This window comes from Macaca mulatta, chromosome 20 (assembly GCF_049350105.2).
Source record: "Macaca mulatta isolate MMU2019108-1 chromosome 20, T2T-MMU8v2.0, whole genome shotgun sequence".
NCBI lineage: Eukaryota > Metazoa > Chordata > Mammalia > Primates > Cercopithecidae > Macaca > Macaca mulatta.
In genome coordinates, this window is record NC_133425.1 from 16,387,092 (window position 1) to 16,406,923 (window position 19,832).

Genomic DNA, 19,832 nt, shown 5'->3' on the forward strand with positions numbered 1-19,832 from the left:
GAGAGGGAGGGAAAACCACATCTTCCATGCCACACTATTTTAAAGTAACAGGAGGTAGACAATATCCTTCTAGCAAATGTAAGTCACATACCTCTTTTGGGAATACAAATCACCATTTCATTATCTTGTTGGGACAAGCAGATGGTTGTGTCTGGAATCTCTGATACGATGTCAATCAACTCACAAACACCATATTCAGTGACATCCCAGTCCTTTGAGAAACACCTAGGTTTTAACAACAGAAGCGGATATGGAATGAGTAGTATCATTGGTAAAAGTACTACACGTTTTCTAAAAGAATGCTTAATAGAAATATTAGATAACGATTTAGAATTTGGGAGATGATAAAGTGTCTTAAAATATTTGCTTTCACTTCTGTTCATCAACTCACCAGTGATAAGCCTGTGAGAATTCTCTCACAATGACCTGTTTGCTGGCCTGGGATTTCAGAAGTTTCAGTAAATCCTGAGTAAAGCGTTTCACCTGGGCCCTGTGGGTAAGGGTCAGCAGACGTTTGGAGCCCATTCCAAGAATCTGCAAAGCAAATGGTTTATTTATACACATAAGACCTCAGCAGACAGCGACTTCCTTGCTGCTGGCTCACCCCCTCTTGGTAATAGCCACAGAGAATGACTCCCTTCATGTAGAATGTGTGCAATTTGAAATACATCTGAATCAACAAAATGTAGTTGGTCAAAAGGAACAAACGTCCAACCTCCTGAAACTCTTACTGTTTTTGGCCTGGCGCACCCTCTCCCAAATAGTCGTTGAGTATAGAAATGAAAAGTGTAATCTTTTGAAAAGAAAAGTCGTGAGTACAGAAATGAAAATTGTATTGGTTGTCCAGATAAATTGGTCTGCAAGTTTTTCAAGCTATTTTTAGTGAGTGGGAAGCTGTTAAAACACTGTGAGTTAACGGGCAAAGTCCTCATAGGATCCAGTGCTACACTCTAGCCCAGTAACTAGTCTCCGACTAGTTACATTTAGTAGAAAGGTTAAGCCCTTGACTCTCACATAGGCACCAACATACAAGTACGTGGCTATTCATGGCAGCTTCCTTGTAATCATGAACAATTCTGGAGAAAGCTGTGCTGGGATGAAGAAGGTGTACACAGCTTAGAGGGAAAATACTCCTCAGTCCTCCAAGGAGTTCCTCTAAAACTGGAAACTAGTAGCTTTCTGAAAAATTGAGAAGCCGCCTTTGTGTGTTACTCCTTCCCTCTAAAGAAAGCTTTTAGAGGATGTTCTGCCCAGAACTGACTTCTTAGGAATATATTACTGTTTCCTTGATGGAGGCACCCAAAGCCATGGAGGAATATTCCTGCCTGTAAACAAGTAATCCTGTGACACGCCTTACCTGCAACACATGAGGCACTGCTTCTAATAACTCAATCAGCTTGGAGTATCCGTAGTCTGACACTCGGCACTGCTTTGCAAAATGATGGTGATAGGATGGGATGAAATGACTGATGGGTATGACACAAGATGGCTGGCTTTTCAGCAAGTCAATCACTTCTCTACTGAACTGGATCAGCTGGGGGTTACCTACAGGACTCTTCGAACGCAGAAGCCAAGGGTCTAGAGGAAAAACAACATGAATTAGACAGAAAGCACGGATTTCACCAGCTGAAAGGAGGGGAAATGGCCCTGCAGTCCTTGGCTTGAGTTCGATCATGGGGAAGCAGACGAAACCAAGTACAGTAGCTGCTTTACATCTCACTTTCTATGTTCAGGTCTCACAGTCCAATAACTAGCTAGCCTAACTTATTCATGGGCTGTCAAATGCTATCCCACTAATCCTCAAAGTTCAGTGGCCAAAGTAAAGCAGAGTCTACTATAGTTTTATAGAAGTGAAAGTACACAAGATGCTCCCAGTTTAGAAACTAGTTATATTTCCAAGATCCATCTGAAACTTGGTCATGTGGAACACACTTTCCCACAAAGTTATAAATGATCCTCAGGTAGGTAGCCCAGAAGAGCAAAATCAACCCACAGTGGAGCTGAAAATGTTACCCAGAAAACCACAGAAAGTGACAATGTTGTAAAATTAGCATGACATAAAAGGGTGTAAGAAACAGGTTTTTGCACCATCTTGACTGCTTATACCTATTAAAAAGGTATAAGTAATCATATGGAAATCTTTATAGAAAGGTGGAGAGGCTTGCTGGGCGTGGTGGCTCACGCCTGTCATCCCAGCACTTTGGGAGGCCGAGGTGGGCGGATCACGAGGTCAGGAGATCAAGACCATCCTGGCTAACACGATGAAACCCCGTTTCTACTAAAAATACAAAAAATTAGCTGGGCGTGGTGGTGGGCACCTGTAATCCCAGCTACTCAGGAGGCTGAGGAAGGAGAATGGCGTGAACCCGGGAAGCGGAGCTTGCAGTGAGCCGAGATCATGCCACTGCACTCCAGCCTGGGCGAGAGAGCGAGGTTCCGTCTCAAAATAAATAAATAAATAAAATCTTTAAAAAGGTGGAGGCTTGCGGGCTCATGGCTTAGGAGTAAGGAGGAGCAGCATAATCTATGGCCCCTGAGGAGTCTAAGACAGAAGGAAAAGAAAGGAGGTATCCCATAAGAAGCCCAAGTAGAAACATTCCTAACAGCAGGCTGACTCAGAGAGAATTCCTTGGTTATCCTCACCTTTTTTCCTGTAGGGTAAGGGAGGTGAGAGAAGGAAAAGAAGTGTTGGGGACAAAGAGAAGGAAGCGTGTGCGTATATATAGGTAGGCAACGTTAAGTGTTGTTCACAGGCAGCAGCCTTAGACATCTGCAACTCAGGACATGCCCGTAACTCTGACACTCACCCAAGTCTAGGTCCAAATACTTTGGTCTTAAAGTCTTTTACATTTAAATTTATTTTCACATTTATCAAAGTCCAAAATGTGGACCAAAATGACTTTCAAAGGTAAATCTGCATTAAGTGGTATTTCCTTCAAATACCGGAAACTTTTTTTTTTTTGTTAAAGACAGAGTTTCAGCTGGGCGTGGGGGCTCACGCTTGTAATCCCAGCACTTTGAGAGGCCAAAGCGGGCACATCACGAGGTCAGGAGATCGAGACCATCCTGGCTAACACGGTGAAATCCTGTCTCTACTAAAAATACAAAAAAATTAGCCAGGCACGGTGGCAGGCGCCTGTAGTTCCAGCTACTCGGGAGGCTGAGGCAGGAGAATGGCGTGAACCTGGGAGGCAGAGGTTGCAGTGAGCCGAGATGGCACCACTGCACTCCGGCCTGGGCGAGAGTGAGACTCCATCTCAAAAAAAAAAAAAGAAGGCTGGGCGCAGTGGCTCACGCCTGTAATCCCAGCACTTTGGGAGGCTAAGGTGGGCGGATCATGAGGTCAGGAGATCGAGACCATCCTGGCTAACAAGGTGAAACCCCATCTCTACTAAAAATACAGAAAAAAAAAGTTCGTTAGGCGTGGTGGCAGGTGACTATAGTCCCAGCTACTCGGGAGGCTGAGGCAGGAAAATCACTTGAACCCGGGAGGCGGAGGTGGCAGTGAGCCGCGATCACACCACTGCACTCCAGCCAGGTGACAAAGCAAGACTCCATCTCAAAAAAAGTAAATAAAAAATAAAACAAAGTCTAGTTCTGCCAACCCCTCAAGCATTTTAGAAGGAGTTTTCAAAAGATCAAAGGACACATCCATGGTGTTTTCACACTTGGCAAATTGTGCTGCTGTTTAAAATAAAAGCCAATAGCCTCCTCTGGTCTCACAGTGGACAGGCGGTAGCTCTAGGATAAAATACCTGACACCTACCAGTGTTGGGAGGCGGGGGCTTGTTGTGAATCCATTTAACCACTTTGATGCCATTCTGAGCAGTGGCAATGTTTACACCTGGAACACAGGTGATGAAGTGTTCTAAGGGAACACCTCCTTGGTTTTCTTGCACTACTTCTAGATCGCCAAACTCTGCAGTGTAACAATCTGGAAAGCTGAAACAGGAAAAAACGAAAAGGAAAGGTTAAATTAAAACAACAGAAAAGAAAGCGCTTGCTAAACAGAAGGCTTTGGTTTAATGTATGTGTTAATCATTTGTCTGAATGCCCACCACCAGGTTTGAAGGTTAAAATTAAGGACCCAGGGAGGCAAGCATGGTGGCACTGGCCTCTTTGATACATTCTGATGGCATTTTCTGGGTACTTTTCCAGGACGGGGGTTAAAAATAAGGCAACTGGGCTCCAAGTCAGTTAACACGTCTGCTTCCACAACAGCAGGGGCTTGCAGGCCACTAAGTCCTGTGTCGGCCTTTGTATTAACTCTACTGTTGTGGCTCATGGAGTGGTTAAATGAACTTCTGAGGAATCCTCTTCTCTCACAAGTCTTGAAATGTATGCATATTTGAAGCTGTGTACTCTCAACACTTGTGGAGTTTTTGACTGCAGCACTTATGATACATCTCCCCGCTGTGGGAAGAAACTGCCCTCCTCACGTTTACATTTCTAAAATGTAGCGCACACACACATTTTCTTGTTGAAGTACTGAGTGAATGGATCCCATTTCAGATATACAGTCACGTGTTGCTTCGTGATGGGGGGATGTACTAAAGAAAGTGTTGCTGGGCAATTCTGTCATCTGAGAACATCATCAGGTGCACTCACACAAACCTAGATGCTGCGGCCCACTGCACACTTAGGCTGGTGCAGCCCATGGTTCCTGAGCTGCACATCTGGACAGCCTGATACTGTACTGCACACTGTGAGCAACTACAACACAATGGTATTTGTGTATCTAATCATCGAAAGGTACAGTGAAAATATGTGATCATAATCTTACGGGACCACTGTCCTACATACAGTCTATGGTTGGCCAAAATGTCGTTGTGTGGTGCATGACTGTACCTTGAGGGCTAAACACATGAGGATGATGCATCGTACAGTACCTATTTGCAAAGAGGTGTGGGCAGAAAGGGCAGGCTTCCTATGAAAAGGAGAACTAGGGCATTATATCGACAAAGGCTTTGAGACGGTTCACCTCAATAAAGGCACGGTGCCCTCGTGGGTCTGGAGAAGACTGTGAACCTGGGGCGCAAATGTCTTCAAAGAAAGAATCACAAAAGGAATCTTGTAAGAGTCTGGATCAAATTCATGTTCGCTGAAAAAAAGAGAACACAATAGGAAGCTGACATTCCGCAGGGGTCTAAGATGTTCACAAGGTCATCCTAACATTCCACAATCTTATAGAAAAGAATTATTTCTAAAGGAAAACGAATGGCATACCTGAAATCCTTATTGGAACAATGCTGTCTGCAGACAGGCTCGTGATATTCTAACTCTTCAAATATAATTGGGCTGCAATTCGTGGAGGAGCCGTCGTGTGACTGGGAAGACCCTAAGGGGCTCTGGCGGGCCTGACTGCTGGGTAGGAGACACACCAGCCGTCCGTTTCCTTGTTCACGGATTGCAACCGTGTCTGTTAATTTATATAGATCTGACACATTCAACTTGTGTCCAAATCTAAAAGCAAGAGAAGAGAGACACTGACTTAGAAGGTTTTTCTTTGATTATACAGAAACACCCATCCTGTTTAAATAAAAAGCAATAACCAAGGATGGTTCCTCCATCTCTTCAAAGGTAAAACTGGAATAATTCCACTACAAATTCATTCACTAGCAAACCAGTGATGCTTGGTACTCCTGAGTCATCTGTGGCTCCGTCCATGACAATGCTCACATCATCTGGAAGCCACCCCTAGCCCCTTCCCAGTTTCTGTAAGTAACCTCACCGAAATCTCTGAGTTGGAAACCTCTCTCCATGCAGCTCCCCTCACTTCCAATTCTCTGTATTACTTCTCACCATCCCCACTCTCCTCTCTCAGGAGAATACGTGCTTTCCGTGACCCTCTCACCTCTCCTATGCCTCAACTGTGTGACCCACACACCCTGTGACACTGGACTCCCCAGTTTTCCTCCTGACCTGTATCTTTCCTACTTGGAACTTAAAAGCACTGGCCCTGCAGGCTGGCAGATTTGAGTTCACATCCTGACTCCACTTCAACCTGTGTGACCTTAGTCAAGTTCCACAACCAATCAGGGCCTCACTTTCTCCATCTGTAAAATGGGGTGATGACAGCACCTATCTCACAGGGTCGATGCGAGGATTAAGTGTGGTTAGGTCTGGACAGAACCTGGCTCATAGTAAGTGCTCAGTAAGTGTTCCCGGGTCTTCTCACTGCCTGACCAGTGGTTTCTTCCCAGTGTCCTACATGTACTCAGATTCCCATCTACCAAACCAGCCCCTGGTCCTCTTCCACCTCCTAGAGAGACACACTCACCCTTGTACTATCACTCTCAGTCTTACACTCTCCCCTGTCCCTGTAATGGAAATATCCAGCTGCTCAGGAGCTGCTTCTGCTGTGTTACCCGCAAGTCTCTCAGCCCCTTCCCTCCAGGATTTTAGCCACAGGACTCTGTAGTGATGACTCAAAAGTTATCAGCAGTCTCTGCCTCATCCCCACACCTCATGCATTTCCTCATGGCCTTGGATCCCCCCCATTCCTGATGTGCTCTCTTGGCACACATCCTGGGTGCTCGTCCACATCCCTGGCCCTGGTGGCACTCCATCCATTCCTGCCCTCTATTTCTCCTTCCCCCTCCCAACCTTATCTGCCCTCCAGTCTGTCCCAATCATCTTAAAGGCAAATGACTGCTCTATCTTCAGAGCCTGCTTCTCTCCCAAAGAAGCCCCTTGATGTGCAGAAGACTACGTGAACTCTCTACCCAGCTCCTCCAACGGCATGTCCAAAACCTGCATGTCCAAAACCAAGACCAAAAACTTGCTGTACCTCCTGGCCATGCTTTATTTCCCTATTTCCAGTTTAACTGTGCAACCATCATCCCAGTCACACAAAGCCAAACACTCAGAATCAAAATGATCCCTCCCTTTTACCTTGCTTGCTACGTAAAACTAGTTACTCTGGCCACAGGTGGTGGCTTGTGCCTGTAATTCTAGCACTTTGGGAGGCCGAGGTGGGAGAATCGCTTGAGGCCAGGAGTTCAAGACCAGCCTGGGCAATGTAGCAAAACTCCCTCACTACAAAAATTAAAAAATATTAACTGGGCAGGATGGCGGATGCCTGTGGTCCCAGCTACTCAAAAGGCTGAGATGGAAGGATCATCTGAGTCCAGGCGTTTGAGGCTGCAGTGAGCTAGGGTTGTGCCACTGCACTATAGCCTGGGTGACAGAGTGAGACCCCGTCTCAAAAAAAATTTTTTTTAATAAAAAGAAATTAGTTACCCACTCCAGTTTCAATGACATTTGACATTTCTGTAACATCGAGTTCTGTCCCAACAGTGTCTGCTCCGAATTTGGACTGATGTAGCACTTTCCCCCCTGCTTCCTTCTCTCCCCTGTTCGTGCCCTCTCAGACACCACTGCTACGAGAAGAGTCTTCCTGCAGCATGGTTCCCGTCACCACACCTTTCCCCTCCCCTCCTTCCTCCAGCACTTCAGTGGCTCCCTACTACCCATGGGATAATGGTCAAGTTCCTTGTTTTTCCCCTCCTTGGTGTTCTCAAAGCCTTTCTTCCTCCTTTCCAATCAGTTTTCTTCACTGTCCATGAGGATTCATGAGCATTTTCTCTTCCGGCTAGACATAAGCTCCTCAGGTACAAGACCTAAGTCTTACCCAGTTTTGCCTTCTCTGCAGTGCCTAGGTCTTGCACTTACAAGTCCTTGCTAAGCATCTACTATGGGCTGGGTGCTTAAGATACAGTATGAGGGCAGAGCCAGTCCCTGCTGTCCTGGAGCTCATAGTCTAGTGCTTAAAAATGTTCATCCAATAAATATTAAAACTTGGCCAGGCGCAGTGGCTCACACCTGTAATCCTAGCACTTTGGGAGGCTGAAGTGGGCAGATCACTTGAGGTCAGGAGTTTAAGACCAGCCTGGCTAATATGGCGAAACCCTGTCTCTACTAAAAATACAAAAACTTAGCAAGGCTTGGTGGCACATGCCTGTAGTCCCGGCTACTCGGGAGGCTGAGGCACGAGAATCACTTGAACTTGGGAGGCAGAGGTTGCAGTGAGCTGACACTGAGCCACTGCACTCTAGCCTGGGCAACAGAGCGAGACTCTGTCTCCAAAAAAATTCGAAAAAAAAAACCCAAAAACAAAAACCTAAAACTACTCAATTAGGGGAAAAATAAGTACAGCATTGAGGACCAAAGGTCTAACTTTGTTAAAAATAAAAGATATTTTAAAACTGTCTGCTAAACATTCATTGACGTGTAAATCTGAATGCCAGTGTCTCTGTCTCCTCTCCTCTACCAGGCTGAAGCTCCTCAAGACTCATTACCATGGTTTTGTGCGTGCAAGTCACCCATCAGTACTGACTGGACAAGGCAAAAATATACCTAACTTACTTTTTTTCATAGATATCCGTAAATTTAAACAGAGGCAGGCAACAGGCAGGGGCATCCTGAAGAACAGACATTGTTTCTGCACTGTAAGACAGAAGTTTGATTAGGGAACAGACCATTGCCTCCATATTACAAGCTGTATAAACAGAGTTCATAAAATTAACACAGTGCATATGCAAAATAAATTTACCGATTGCTGGTATGTCAGAATTTATTTTCCAGAAGAGTCTAAAGAAAGGATTTTAGGGACAAGGTAATGAAAGAAGATTACGTTACACACTAGAATTGGTATCAATCACAGGGTTTTCCACACCAGTGGAGCAGAAAGGCATGATTAACTCAAAAGGGAGAAGGGCTTAAGTATCTCCTGCCATACTGCAGTTTGTTAGATATATGCGACTGACGTTCCCATAGATAAGGATACGCAACTGAATACAACATAACCTCAACTATGGTTTTAAAACACCAAGAGGCACCAAAAAACACTCAAAGGGAAAAAATCCAAATAAAACAAAAAGAAAATGCCAAACTGTTAAGTGCAATTGACTTTGAGCCATACGAATGTGGATGGTTTTCTTCCCGTACTTCTTTTATGTTTCTAAACTTTCCAAATTTTCTTCAATAAGCATCATTTTTATTCTAAGAACAACAACAATAAAAAACCATAACTTGTAATTTAAGTAATAGTGAAGTACAAGTTAGAGAAAAGATCTCTGATTATCCAAGGAGACATTCAGGAGTGGGTCCTGTTTTACCAGCCTCCCCAAAACAGGGAGACCCAAAGAAGTATCACATCTTACTATGAGTAAAACCATCACCAGATGCTTGAGACTGATATAGTCTTAAGGCAGACTTATGGCACTGGGTATCTATTTGACACTAAGGACATGTCTGCAAATGGAGAGCTTGAAGATTTGTAATCTGGTCTTTATACACAAATCTACCTTCTACTAAGATCTGAAGGTAATACTTCAGACTTTTCAGGTTTATAAACTTTTATTGTAGGGGCCTACTATTTTTAGAACCTGCTTAAACATGCTGCATATTATTTTACTCCCAAATGCCTGTCAAGTTTAAGCTGTATTCCGCCTTTGATTAATGACTTAGACAAGAGTCAAATGGCTTGTTTCTAACTCTATCAATCTAGAATAAGCATTATTCCACATGCAGTCATCACAAGAGGGGTGGGAATGTGAGTGAATCTATTTTTATTATCTCTAAAACTGTTTCTGGGTCAAATGTTATTTCCTGAAATAAACAGCTTGCTTGTTTCTTACCTCAGTAAAGACAGTGATTTGCTGGCAGCTCCGGTGGCAAGTGAGACCAGGATCTTTTTGCTGCCAATTTTGTATCTGTGGAGGCTATTCACTGCACCAATCGCATCTTGTAAGTTTTCCATTTGCACAACAGCCTTGAGCTGATAATCTGTATGGGGGCTGAGCTCAACACTTTTCACCTGCAACAGGAACAGGGAAAACTGAACGCTATGTCCGCCCAGAACCCTGTCGTCTTAAAACTGAAGGTGAACCATGAAGGAACACGTTTGTGGACTGCAGTGCTTCCATGAAGGAATATGTCTGAACTCTGCTCTTCTGCTGACCAGGACGTAAGTGAGCGAGCATGGGATGACCTTCAGAGATGTCACACTGGCCCGGCCTGTGTGCTCTGGCACACACAGGTTTCCAAGGCAGGCTCAGAGGCCAACACATGGGAAGAGTCTTTGGGGTCTTTTCCAGACTTTACAAAACCCAGGGCATGGCCATTTTTAAGAATCTACTAAAAAAGTGCATTTTTAGCAAAACTGCACTTAAAAAAGGAGTCAAATATAGTAAGACATAAACAAGACCAGCCAACATTTTAGAATCCTACCTGTATTTCAGCAGGAAGAGCTAACTAAAATCCATCAATGTTTTACTTATCAAATTGTCTTTTTTTTTTTTTTCCTTCTGAGACAGAGTCTCACTCTGTCGCCCAGGCCAGAAAGCAGTGGTGCGATCTCAGCTCACTGCAACCTCTGCTTCCCATGTTTAAGCGATTCTCCTGCCTCAGCCTCCTAAGTAGCTGCGACTACGGGCATGCACCACCACGCCCGGCTAATTTTTTTTTTTTTTAAAGTAGAGACGGGGTTTTCACTCGCCAGGCTGGTCTGAAACTCCTGATCTCAGGTGATCTGCCCACCTCGGCCTCCCAAAGTGCTGGGATTACAGGCATGAGCCACCACGCCTGGCCACAAATTGCCATTTCAATTTCTGCTTAAGACAAGAGCTTCTCACTGCTAGGTGTCTTGCTCTCTGAGGCTATACTGTAAAAACTGGATTTATAGCACCACTCTGAGCAGACCAAAGGGAAAAGGAAGGAGGAGTTCAAACTTGTTCAGTCACACTTCCATCCTGGCTGTGGTTATGTATATCAAATTAGGTCCTCTTGACTAGAAACTCCATCAAAGAGTATAACAAAGCAAGCACAAGAGGGAAAAAGTTACCTTGCCATGCCTGGCAAATGCTTCCTGCAGGAGCTGCTGCAGCTCCTTCCGGGATAATCTGTAGTCTATGTTGCTGACTTGGACATCAGCACCATTTGCAAATGGGTCTGGGCAGTCGGCTCCGCTGCTTGAATTTGCAATGTTGAAAGCAAGCGGGGATGCTCTGTTTAAAAGGTTTGGAGACATACTCCTGCTTAAAACACACATATTAAGATTATTTTTAAAAACTGTTCTGTATATTTAGATTTCATCATTTAGGCTTTATTTGAAACTATATACAGAAGCAGCTTTCCCACAATACAACCAAACCAAACATTTGGTTTTCAAATCTGTTTTTAATCTTTCTTTTTTTGAGACAGAGTCTCGCTCTGTCACCCAGGCTGGAGTGCAAAGGCACGATCTCGGCTTATTGCAACCTCCACCTCCTGGGTTCAAGCAATTCTCCTGTCTCCGCCTCCCCAACAGCTGGGACTACAGGCATGCACCACTACACTCAGCTAATTTTTTGCATTTTTAGTACAGATGGGGTTTCCCCATGTTAGCCAGGCTGGTCTTAAACTCCTGACCTCAAGTAATCCACCTGCCTCAGCCTCCCAAAGGGCTGGGATTACAGGCATCAGCCACTGTGCCCAGCTGTGTTTTTAATCTTAAATACACACTGACTTCAGACATTATCAAAAGTACTATCTACTGACCCCTAATTACTGCCAATCAACATCAAATATTCTTCCTTTGGGTTAAAGCTAAAGGCAGGAATCAGAGGCAGTCCTAATGAATTAACCCTCTGCTTTGTGCATTATCCTTAGGAAATCACCCTGTGATACCAATTTAAGGCGTTTAACTTTCTCGGTGGCTCTGAAAGAGTTAAAAGTTCTTGCTCGCACGTTGCAGTTCTTTCTGCACAGAAGGAAAACTTTTATGTGGCTTTTTAGAAGTAATTTTATATATCCATGTCACTTTTTTTTTTTTTTGAGACGGAGTCTCACTCTTGTCACCCAGGCTGGAGTGCAGTCATGCGATCTCAGCTCACTGCAAGCTCCACCTCCTGGGTTCACACCATTCTCCTGCCTCAGCCTCCTGAGTAGCTGGGACTACAGGAGCTCGCCACCATGTCTGGCTAATTTTTTTGTATTTTTAGTAGAGACAGGGTTTCACCATGTTGGCCAGGATGGTCTTGATCTCCTGACCTCGTGATCCGCCTGCCTCGGCCTCCCAAAGTGCTGGGATTACAGGCGTGAGCCACCGTGCTCGGCTGATCCACAGTCACTTTCTACAGTGATCTGCCACCAACTCAGCAGAACAAACACAATGCTAAAAAGAGCTCATGGGAATGCAACACAGCCTTATGGCTTCTCTGTCTCCCAAGCCTCAAGAATTCCTTAGTGTGAGAGATAGTGATAGATAATTACTATAGTTTACAGAAAACGTCACTTCTCAAACAGCTTCCGATACAGTGCCGTGTTAATAAGAACCACCAATGCATGGCGTTTACAGAAAACGTCACTTCTCAAACAGCTCCCGATACAGTGCCGTGTTAATAAGAACCACCAATGCATGGCTGCTTTGGGCTTTTTCCTCAACACAGTGAACACAGGCACATCTTAACATGCCTCCCAGCACTGGCCAGGGACTCTCCAACAGGCTTCTCGTTCTCACCTCTGCTTGCCGCAATTTCCAGATGGAAGAAGAAGAAATCATGAAAGCATTGTCCCTAAATGTTAACGACGATTACCTGAGGAGAGGGGAACTGGCAGAGGAGGGATGGGAGACTTACTTTGTGCATTTCAGAACTATCTGAATTCTTTTCAACAAACATACTATTTCATAATCCTTCCTATTACATGTAACCACCCCCACGGGTCAAGAAACCAGACTCACCTAGAAGACCAAGACTGAGATGCGAGCAGAGGACTGACTTGCCTGGATGCAACTAACTTGCTAAAAGCAGACGGATAACTCACTTGGAATACAGTCTCCTCTTTATCTTTTTTCTCTACAGGAGAACTGGTAACACTTCGGGCACTGAGGTTCTCTTTTCTAACAGAAGGGGAAAATTGAACGGAAAAGGTCATAAGTCTTCCTTCACATTCAAGAAGCAGCTATGAGAAAGAGTAGTTTCACATACTTCTGACTGGTTTTGTAAACAGGTTCTGCCACCCCCGAGTTTTTCGGCGTCGGCACTGCAGCACTTGAGTTACCGTGAGCGGGTACTACCAGCCTCAGGTGACCTTGCTGCTGCTCACTGTTTCTATGACCAGTTTTTGACTCCATGCGGCACAGCTCCTTCAAAGACACAAGCACAGTGGGGTTTAAATTTTAAGTACCCAAGATTTGTTAGAGCTTTTACAGAAAACGATTGACTCTGAGTATCATTTGAAACACTGAAATCAAAAAGGGACACGCCAAAAGCAAGCGGGCACGTAAAACACAGAAACGAAGAAACCAAACCTACCATAAACTTCAGAAAGCAAGAGGTATCAAAATTACCTGTAAACTTTTAACATTTGTATTTTTTGTAGTAGATCCAGAATTTGCCTGTGACCCTTTTCCAGGCGTGGCTTTGGCACTGGAAGATTGTTCACTTGCATCTTTGATGAGGCACAATTTTGGATTCTTAAGTTTTTTGGGAGACTTCACTTTATCAGCAATTGCATTTGAACTCTTTGTTTCACAGAGTTCTCTATTTTTTGGAGTAAATGACACAATGATCCTATTACCAAAGACATCTTCGTTTTCCATTCGCTTCTGAGCGCGCTCTGCACTATCTTGGTTTATGAAGCGGAGAATTGCACTGCAGCCTGTGATACTCAGCACTTTCCCACCACAATTATCGGACAGGCGTCTGAGCCTGTTGCTGACGCTCTTGCCATCTTTATTTGCTGGTAGGTTATAAACATAGAGCAGAGTGTGGCACTGCTAATACAGAGGAAAGAAGTGTTACATCAGGTTAACTCAAGGGCACACATTCAATTTCAAAATAAGAACAATGGGTGACCTCGAAACTTCAGTTAACAACTTTGGAGAGGAGGTGACAGTGATTTTAGAGGGGGGAGGGTAAATCATATAGTGTTGACAAAGTAGCTGAATATTGTTTTAAATAATATGCTTTAGCTGGGCATGGTGGTGCATGCCTGCAGTCCCAGCTACTCAGGTGGGAGGATTAACCTGAGCCCAGGAAGACTGAGGCTGGAGTGACTGTGCCACTGCACTCCACTCTGAATGGCAGAGTGAGACACTGTCTCAAAAAATAAAAATAAAAAATAATATGCTAGGCACAGAAGTCTGTATACTGTATGATTCCACTTCTATAAAGTGTCCAGAAAATACAAATCTACAGAGACAGAAAGATTAGTAGTGCCCGGGAGTGGGGAAGGGGATTAACTATAAATTAGCATAACAGATCTTACTGAGGTGATGAAAATATTCTAAAATTGTATAACTCAATTTACTAAAAATTACTGTACACTTAAAAGAGCAGAATTTCGTACTACGTAAATCATATCTCGATGAAGTTGTTTTTAAATGTCTATTTATTCGGCAGGCCCGCTGAATAATAATTTATAAAGTTAGAGCCAGAAGCTAAGCAGAGTCGGTCCTGGTTAGTTTTTGCATAGGAGAATGCCTGGGAATACTGGGTGCTATAGGCTTAAGTAAAAAAAAAATTTTTAAATACCCAACAACTTAGAGCCTGTTCAGCTACAACAGCAGGTTGCCAGTAGTCAGGCTGGAAGTTCTATTTGGCAGTGGGTAGTCATAATTCTTCCAGATAAATTGAAATTTATGTATTAAGAAGTAGAACTTGGCCTGGCACGGTGGCTTATGCCTGTAATCTCAGCACTCTGGGAGGCCAAAGCGGGTGATCACCTGAGGTCAGAAGTTCGAGGCAAGCCTGGCCAACACAGTGAAACCCCCTCTCTACTAAAAATACAAAATTAGCCAGGCATGGTGGCGGGCACCTGTAATCCCAGCTACTCGGGAGGCTGAGGCAGGAGAATCAATTGAACCTGGGAGGCGGAGGCTGCAGTAAGCTGAGATCACGCCACAGCACTCCAGCCTGAGTGACAGTGTTTCAAAAAAAATTTTTTTTAAATAAGAATAAGAATATTTTAAAAAGCAGAACCATTAAAGCACCAGGAGAAAACTTAAGATAATTATATAAAGGGTTAAATCCAGAAACAATAAGAGAAATCACTAACAACAGGCAAAGGATGTGAACAATTTACAGAAGAAATAAAGAGCAAACAACAATAATCATAAAATGATATTTTGCACTGTTACATTTTAATTTAAAAGCCAATTATAAGATGATGCCGTTTTTCACTTATTGGCCTGGCAAACATTTAAAACAGATACTTTCATGACTGTAAATTAGTGCCACCTTCCTGGAGGACGACACATATCTTGATAGTAAAATTCTAACCCGGAACTTTTAAGCCTTGGAAATTACCCTATGGTATGTCAGCCCAGGAGCCTAAAGATATAAATTACCTTGCTGGAAATGGTAAAACAAAACAAAACACAAAACTGGGTATAAACAAAATGTCCACTAACAGGTAGACTGGTTAAATAAAGACCAGCCATACAAGTACTTTTCAAACCAAAATTCTGGTTTTTAAAATGTGGCAGATTGATATTAATATACATTAACACGAAAAGACAGCCAAGCTCTGACATAAAGTTTTTTTCCAAAAGCCACAGAACACCATATATGTGACACATTTTTAAAATCTGGAGGGTAATACCAAAATATTAACAGTGGTTACTTCTGGAGGGTAGAATTGCGGGGTTTTCACTTTCCACATTTCTAAATATTGTGTTTTGTTTTTACAATGATCATACCATACTTTTTTTATTTTTATTTTTTGAGACAGAGTCTACTCTGTCACCCAGGCTGGAGTGCAGTGGTGCGATCTCGGCTTACTGCAACCTCCACTTTCCAGGTTCAAGTGATTCTCCTGCCTCAGCCTCCCAAGTAGCTGGGATTACCAGTGCCCGCCACCACACCTGGCTAATTTTTGTATTTTTAGTAGAGATGGGGTTTCGCCATGTTGGCCAGGCTGGTCTCAAACTCCTGACTTCAGGTGATTTGTGATCTGCCCACCTCAGCTTCCCAAAGTACTGGGATTGCAGGCGTGAGCCACCTCACTCGGCCCACACCATACTTTTCTAATCAGAGGCTTTTCTTTTTATTTGCAGGGTACTGACCAATTATTAACAAAATCTACACTTTTCCTATTACACCTGGGACTCAAAACCCAGGCAGTACCAATATATGTTTAATTTATTAAAATTAAAGGAACAGACTAAAGAACATAAAAATAAATGTACCTTAAATTATCACTCTAGTGGATGGGAAAAAAACATCCAGCAAGACTAAATGTTTTGAACTATCAAAACTTTTTTTTTTTTTTTTTTTTTAACCATAAAGAATAAGAATCTCCAAAGTGGGCAAGTTCTTACCTAAAACACTACATTTACTTTTTTTTTTTTTTTTTTTTTTTGAGACAGTGTCTCGCTCTGTCGACCAGGCTAGAGTGCAGTGGCACGATCTCAGCTCACTGCAACCTTCACCTCCCGGGAAAAAAACACCGTATTTACTTTAAGGTCTTCAAAGTTAGAAAAGTGAGCATCAAACAGAAGCAGAAGGGAAGAAATATAACTACAGCCAAGTGACTAAAAACAAATAATGACAAAGGTGAGTTAGGAAAGAGCCTCAAAAGATGAAGGTGAGGCCTGTGTATGTTTACTCCCTGGGTAAGCCTCTGGTGTCCACAACTCTGAACTGTCCATAGCATGAGTTTCATCTTAGACCAGACAAAGGGCTTCTTGGGTATCAGGGGACACGGGGGACTAGCAGGCAAGTGCCGGAATCAGGACACCCGGGGCCCACTCTCTTAACTGCTGCAATCACCGATGACCCGTTTACTCTTTCTAAGAGCTGATTTTTTCCTCCATTAAATGAGGACTTTGCATGAGATCATTTCTAACGTACTTCTGTAACTCTCAGTTATTAAGTTACATGGGAAGACTGCATTTAATGTATGGGATTGCTCACTCTCCTGGATCACCCACACCATGGCTACTTCTCCATTATCATTATTTCTTTCAGAGTTACACACGTATTTGCCAAACAGCTTAAACACAGCTCAGCACTGCAATAAGCATTCTTATCCCAAGTCAAGTCTATCGGAAATGCTAGTCCTGGAAACGTGCTCACACCCTCCCAGTATATGGCTTAAACAGGCCACACACAGGTGGAGCAATAACCACTCCTGCTAATTGTGCCCATGCACCACAGGGAATGCACAATAGAAAGCACAGTCTCAGAGGCCCGCTGAAGCTTAAGGATTAAATACCGAAAAAAATGCACAATGACTCCACTTATTTGGCGCCAACCACACAAGTATGTGAGAACCCTTGCCATATTCTCTACCCATAATACTTGCAAGCGAAAAGAATAATGACTTTTAATCTGTTATTTCTATCCACCTGACACAAAACACTGTTAGCTTTGAAGACACTGGCAAGTTGGGAAGGTAAATCTACAAGTCAATTTCACATGGTATTTTGAAATAAATAAAAGCAAACTTCATACATACCAATTCTCTGTATATTTGTAAGAGAAGAACTGAAGGTTTCTAAGCCTTACTTCAAAATCTAACCCACCTCTTACAAAGAACAGCCCCCTCTGGGCCTGGCAACCCCCTTATTATGGGCTTTCGGCCTCCACAATGTAATATTGGAAAATGGCAAAATAACGCAAACCCACTTACTGGCATTTTTAGTGGTAACCTGGGGGGCAAGTCGGAAATGAACTCTTCAAATCTGATCAGCTCGTTAGCATGATGCAGCAGTGCTTCTGAGGCCTGGTTTTTATGGACCAAAATAATGTGGAAACCATGCCTGTGTCTCAGGTCACTAAGTTCCAATGCAAAATTGACATCAGCTGAAAGAAAAGGTACAGCCCAACCCCATCCCCAAACATTAGAAACACTTGACAAAGACAGACAACTCTATTGACACCCACTGAGAAGAAAGGAAAGGCTGGACTATATTCAAAATTTCTTCCCCCATTTCTTAGGAAAGAAACACGTTTCACAGCAGAAGAATGTAAGACAATCTTATCAAAAGAATTCCAAGACACATATGTTACTTTCAGTATTAAAAGGGAGCAAATACTATGGTGGGGAGACTCAAATTTGAAATTTTTCTTAAACTTTAAAAATTAGTAATACTGAGCACAAGGTAAAAAAAAAAGGAAGAAAAAAAAAGTCACATTTTTCTTTAATAAACCTGGTCCTGGCCAGGCGCAGTGGCTCACACCTGTAATTCCAGCACTTTGGGAGGCCAAGGAGGGTGGATCACCTGAGGTCGGGAGTTTGAGACCAGCCTGACCAATATGGAGAAACCCCATCTCGGCCGGGCGCGGTGGCTCAAGCCTGTAATCCCAGCACTTTGGGAGGCCGAGATGGGCGGATCACGAGGTCAGGAGATCGAGACCATCCTGGCTAACACGGTGAAACCCCGTCTCTACTAAGAAATACAAAAAATAGCCGGGTGAGGTGGCAGCGCCTGTAGTCCCAGCTACTCGGGAGGCTGAGGCCGGAGAATGGCGTGAACCCGGGAGGCGGAGCTTGCAGTGAGCTAGATCCGGCCACTGCACTCCAGCCTGGGCTACAGAGCGAGACTCCGTCTCAAAAAAAAAAAAAAAAAAAAAAAGAAACCCCATCTCTACTAAAAATACAAAATTAGCTGGGCGTGGTGGCGCATGCCTGCAATCCTAGCTACTCGGGAGGCTGAGGCAGAAGAATCGCTTGAATCTGGGAGGCGGAGGTAGCGGTGAGCCTTGCAAGATTGCACCATTGCACTCCAGCCTGGGCAACAAAAGCGAAACTCCATCTCAAAATAAATGAATAAAATACAAATAAAAAATAAACCTGGTCCCACAATAACTCAAGTTCCAAGGAGGAAACACAGAAATCTACCTAGACCCAATTTTTTTCTAAACAGTTCTCAACAATAATCATAAACATGTCTCATGCACTTCAGCCTCTTTGGGGATACGTTTTACTTTCGCATGTTTCTGGCTTCTGTGATAATTTCCCATGCAGTGAGTTTAGCTGAAGTTAGCAGATGTTTCTGTACTTACTTGACACAAGAACCACTGTGGCTGGAGCAGTGTGGGTATTTGCAAACCTGCGGAGACTCTGCCGCAGTTTATCATCAGCGGCATTCTTTGCAGTCGCATTGATGTGGGCAACGGTTACCTGCATTAATTTATAATAAGGGTGAATAAGCAGGAGCTGAGGCTAGAAAACTGCTACACATTCTGCCCATATTTTTAATTTTTTTTTAAATTTTATTATACTTTAAGTTCTGGGGTACGTGTGCAGAACGTGCAGGTTTGTTACATAGGTATACATGTGCCATGGTGGTTTGCTGCACCTATCAACCCATCATCTAGGTTTTATGCCCCACATGTATTAGGTATTTGTTCTAATGCTCTTCCTCCCCTTGCCCTAACCCCCTGACAGACAGACCCCAGTGTGTGTTGTTCCCCTCCCCATGTCCATGTGTTCTCATTGTTTAACTCTCACTTATAAGGTGAGAACATGCACTGTTTGGTTTTCTGTTCCTGCATTAGTTTGCTGAGAATAATGACTTCGAGCTTCAACCATGTCCCTACAAAGGACATTATCTCATTCTTTTTTATGGCTGCATAGTATTCCATAGTGTGTATGTGCCACATTTTCCTTATCCAGTCTATCATTGATGTCTGCCCATATTTTAATAAGTAATTCTTGATAAAAAAAAATTCTTATTACTATTAGGAATGGTAAAAAAATTACAACCAGATCTCAGTAATCTCAACATTGGTTCTCGATATGAACTAACTGGGTCTGTGACTAACCCTGCTCTCATCTCCAATCTTCTGTTTTTGCATTTCTTTCATCCTCTTTTCAGAAAATAAGTAGAAAATAGGAAG

General features: G+C 43.4%; 1 protein-coding gene across 13 annotated transcripts in view; it reads right to left on the reverse strand.

Annotated features, from left to right (window-relative positions):
- The window catches only part of MARF1 (meiosis regulator and mRNA stability factor 1), a 48,096-nt gene that overhangs the window by 16,922 nt on the left and 11,342 nt on the right, over positions 1-19,832 (reverse strand). For 2 of the 13 annotated variants that reach the window (XM_077987122.1, XM_015125689.3), the window contains exons 6-19: positions 18,996-19,113; positions 17,620-17,792; positions 13,334-13,759; positions 12,972-13,129; positions 12,725-12,883; positions 10,847-11,039; positions 9,642-9,820; positions 8,368-8,448; positions 5,227-5,463; positions 4,982-5,101; positions 3,767-3,942; positions 1,358-1,578; positions 392-534; positions 92-225 (exon numbers count right to left, since the gene is read on the reverse strand). In XM_077987122.1, the coding sequence (XP_077843248.1) occupies positions 92-225; positions 392-534; positions 1,358-1,578; positions 3,767-3,942; positions 4,982-5,101; positions 5,227-5,463; positions 8,368-8,448; positions 9,642-9,820; positions 10,847-11,039; positions 12,725-12,883; positions 12,972-13,129; positions 13,334-13,759; positions 17,620-17,792; positions 18,996-19,113 (2,518 nt within the window). Of the gene's footprint in view, positions 1-91; positions 226-391; positions 535-1,357; positions 1,579-3,766; positions 3,943-4,981; positions 5,102-5,226; positions 5,464-8,367; positions 8,449-9,641; positions 9,821-10,846; positions 11,040-12,724; positions 12,884-12,971; positions 13,130-13,333; positions 13,763-17,619; positions 17,793-18,995; positions 19,114-19,832 lie in introns of all 13 variants that reach the window. The other 11 variants (XM_077987121.1, XM_015125686.3, XM_077987117.1 and 8 more) reach the window with 6 other exon arrangements.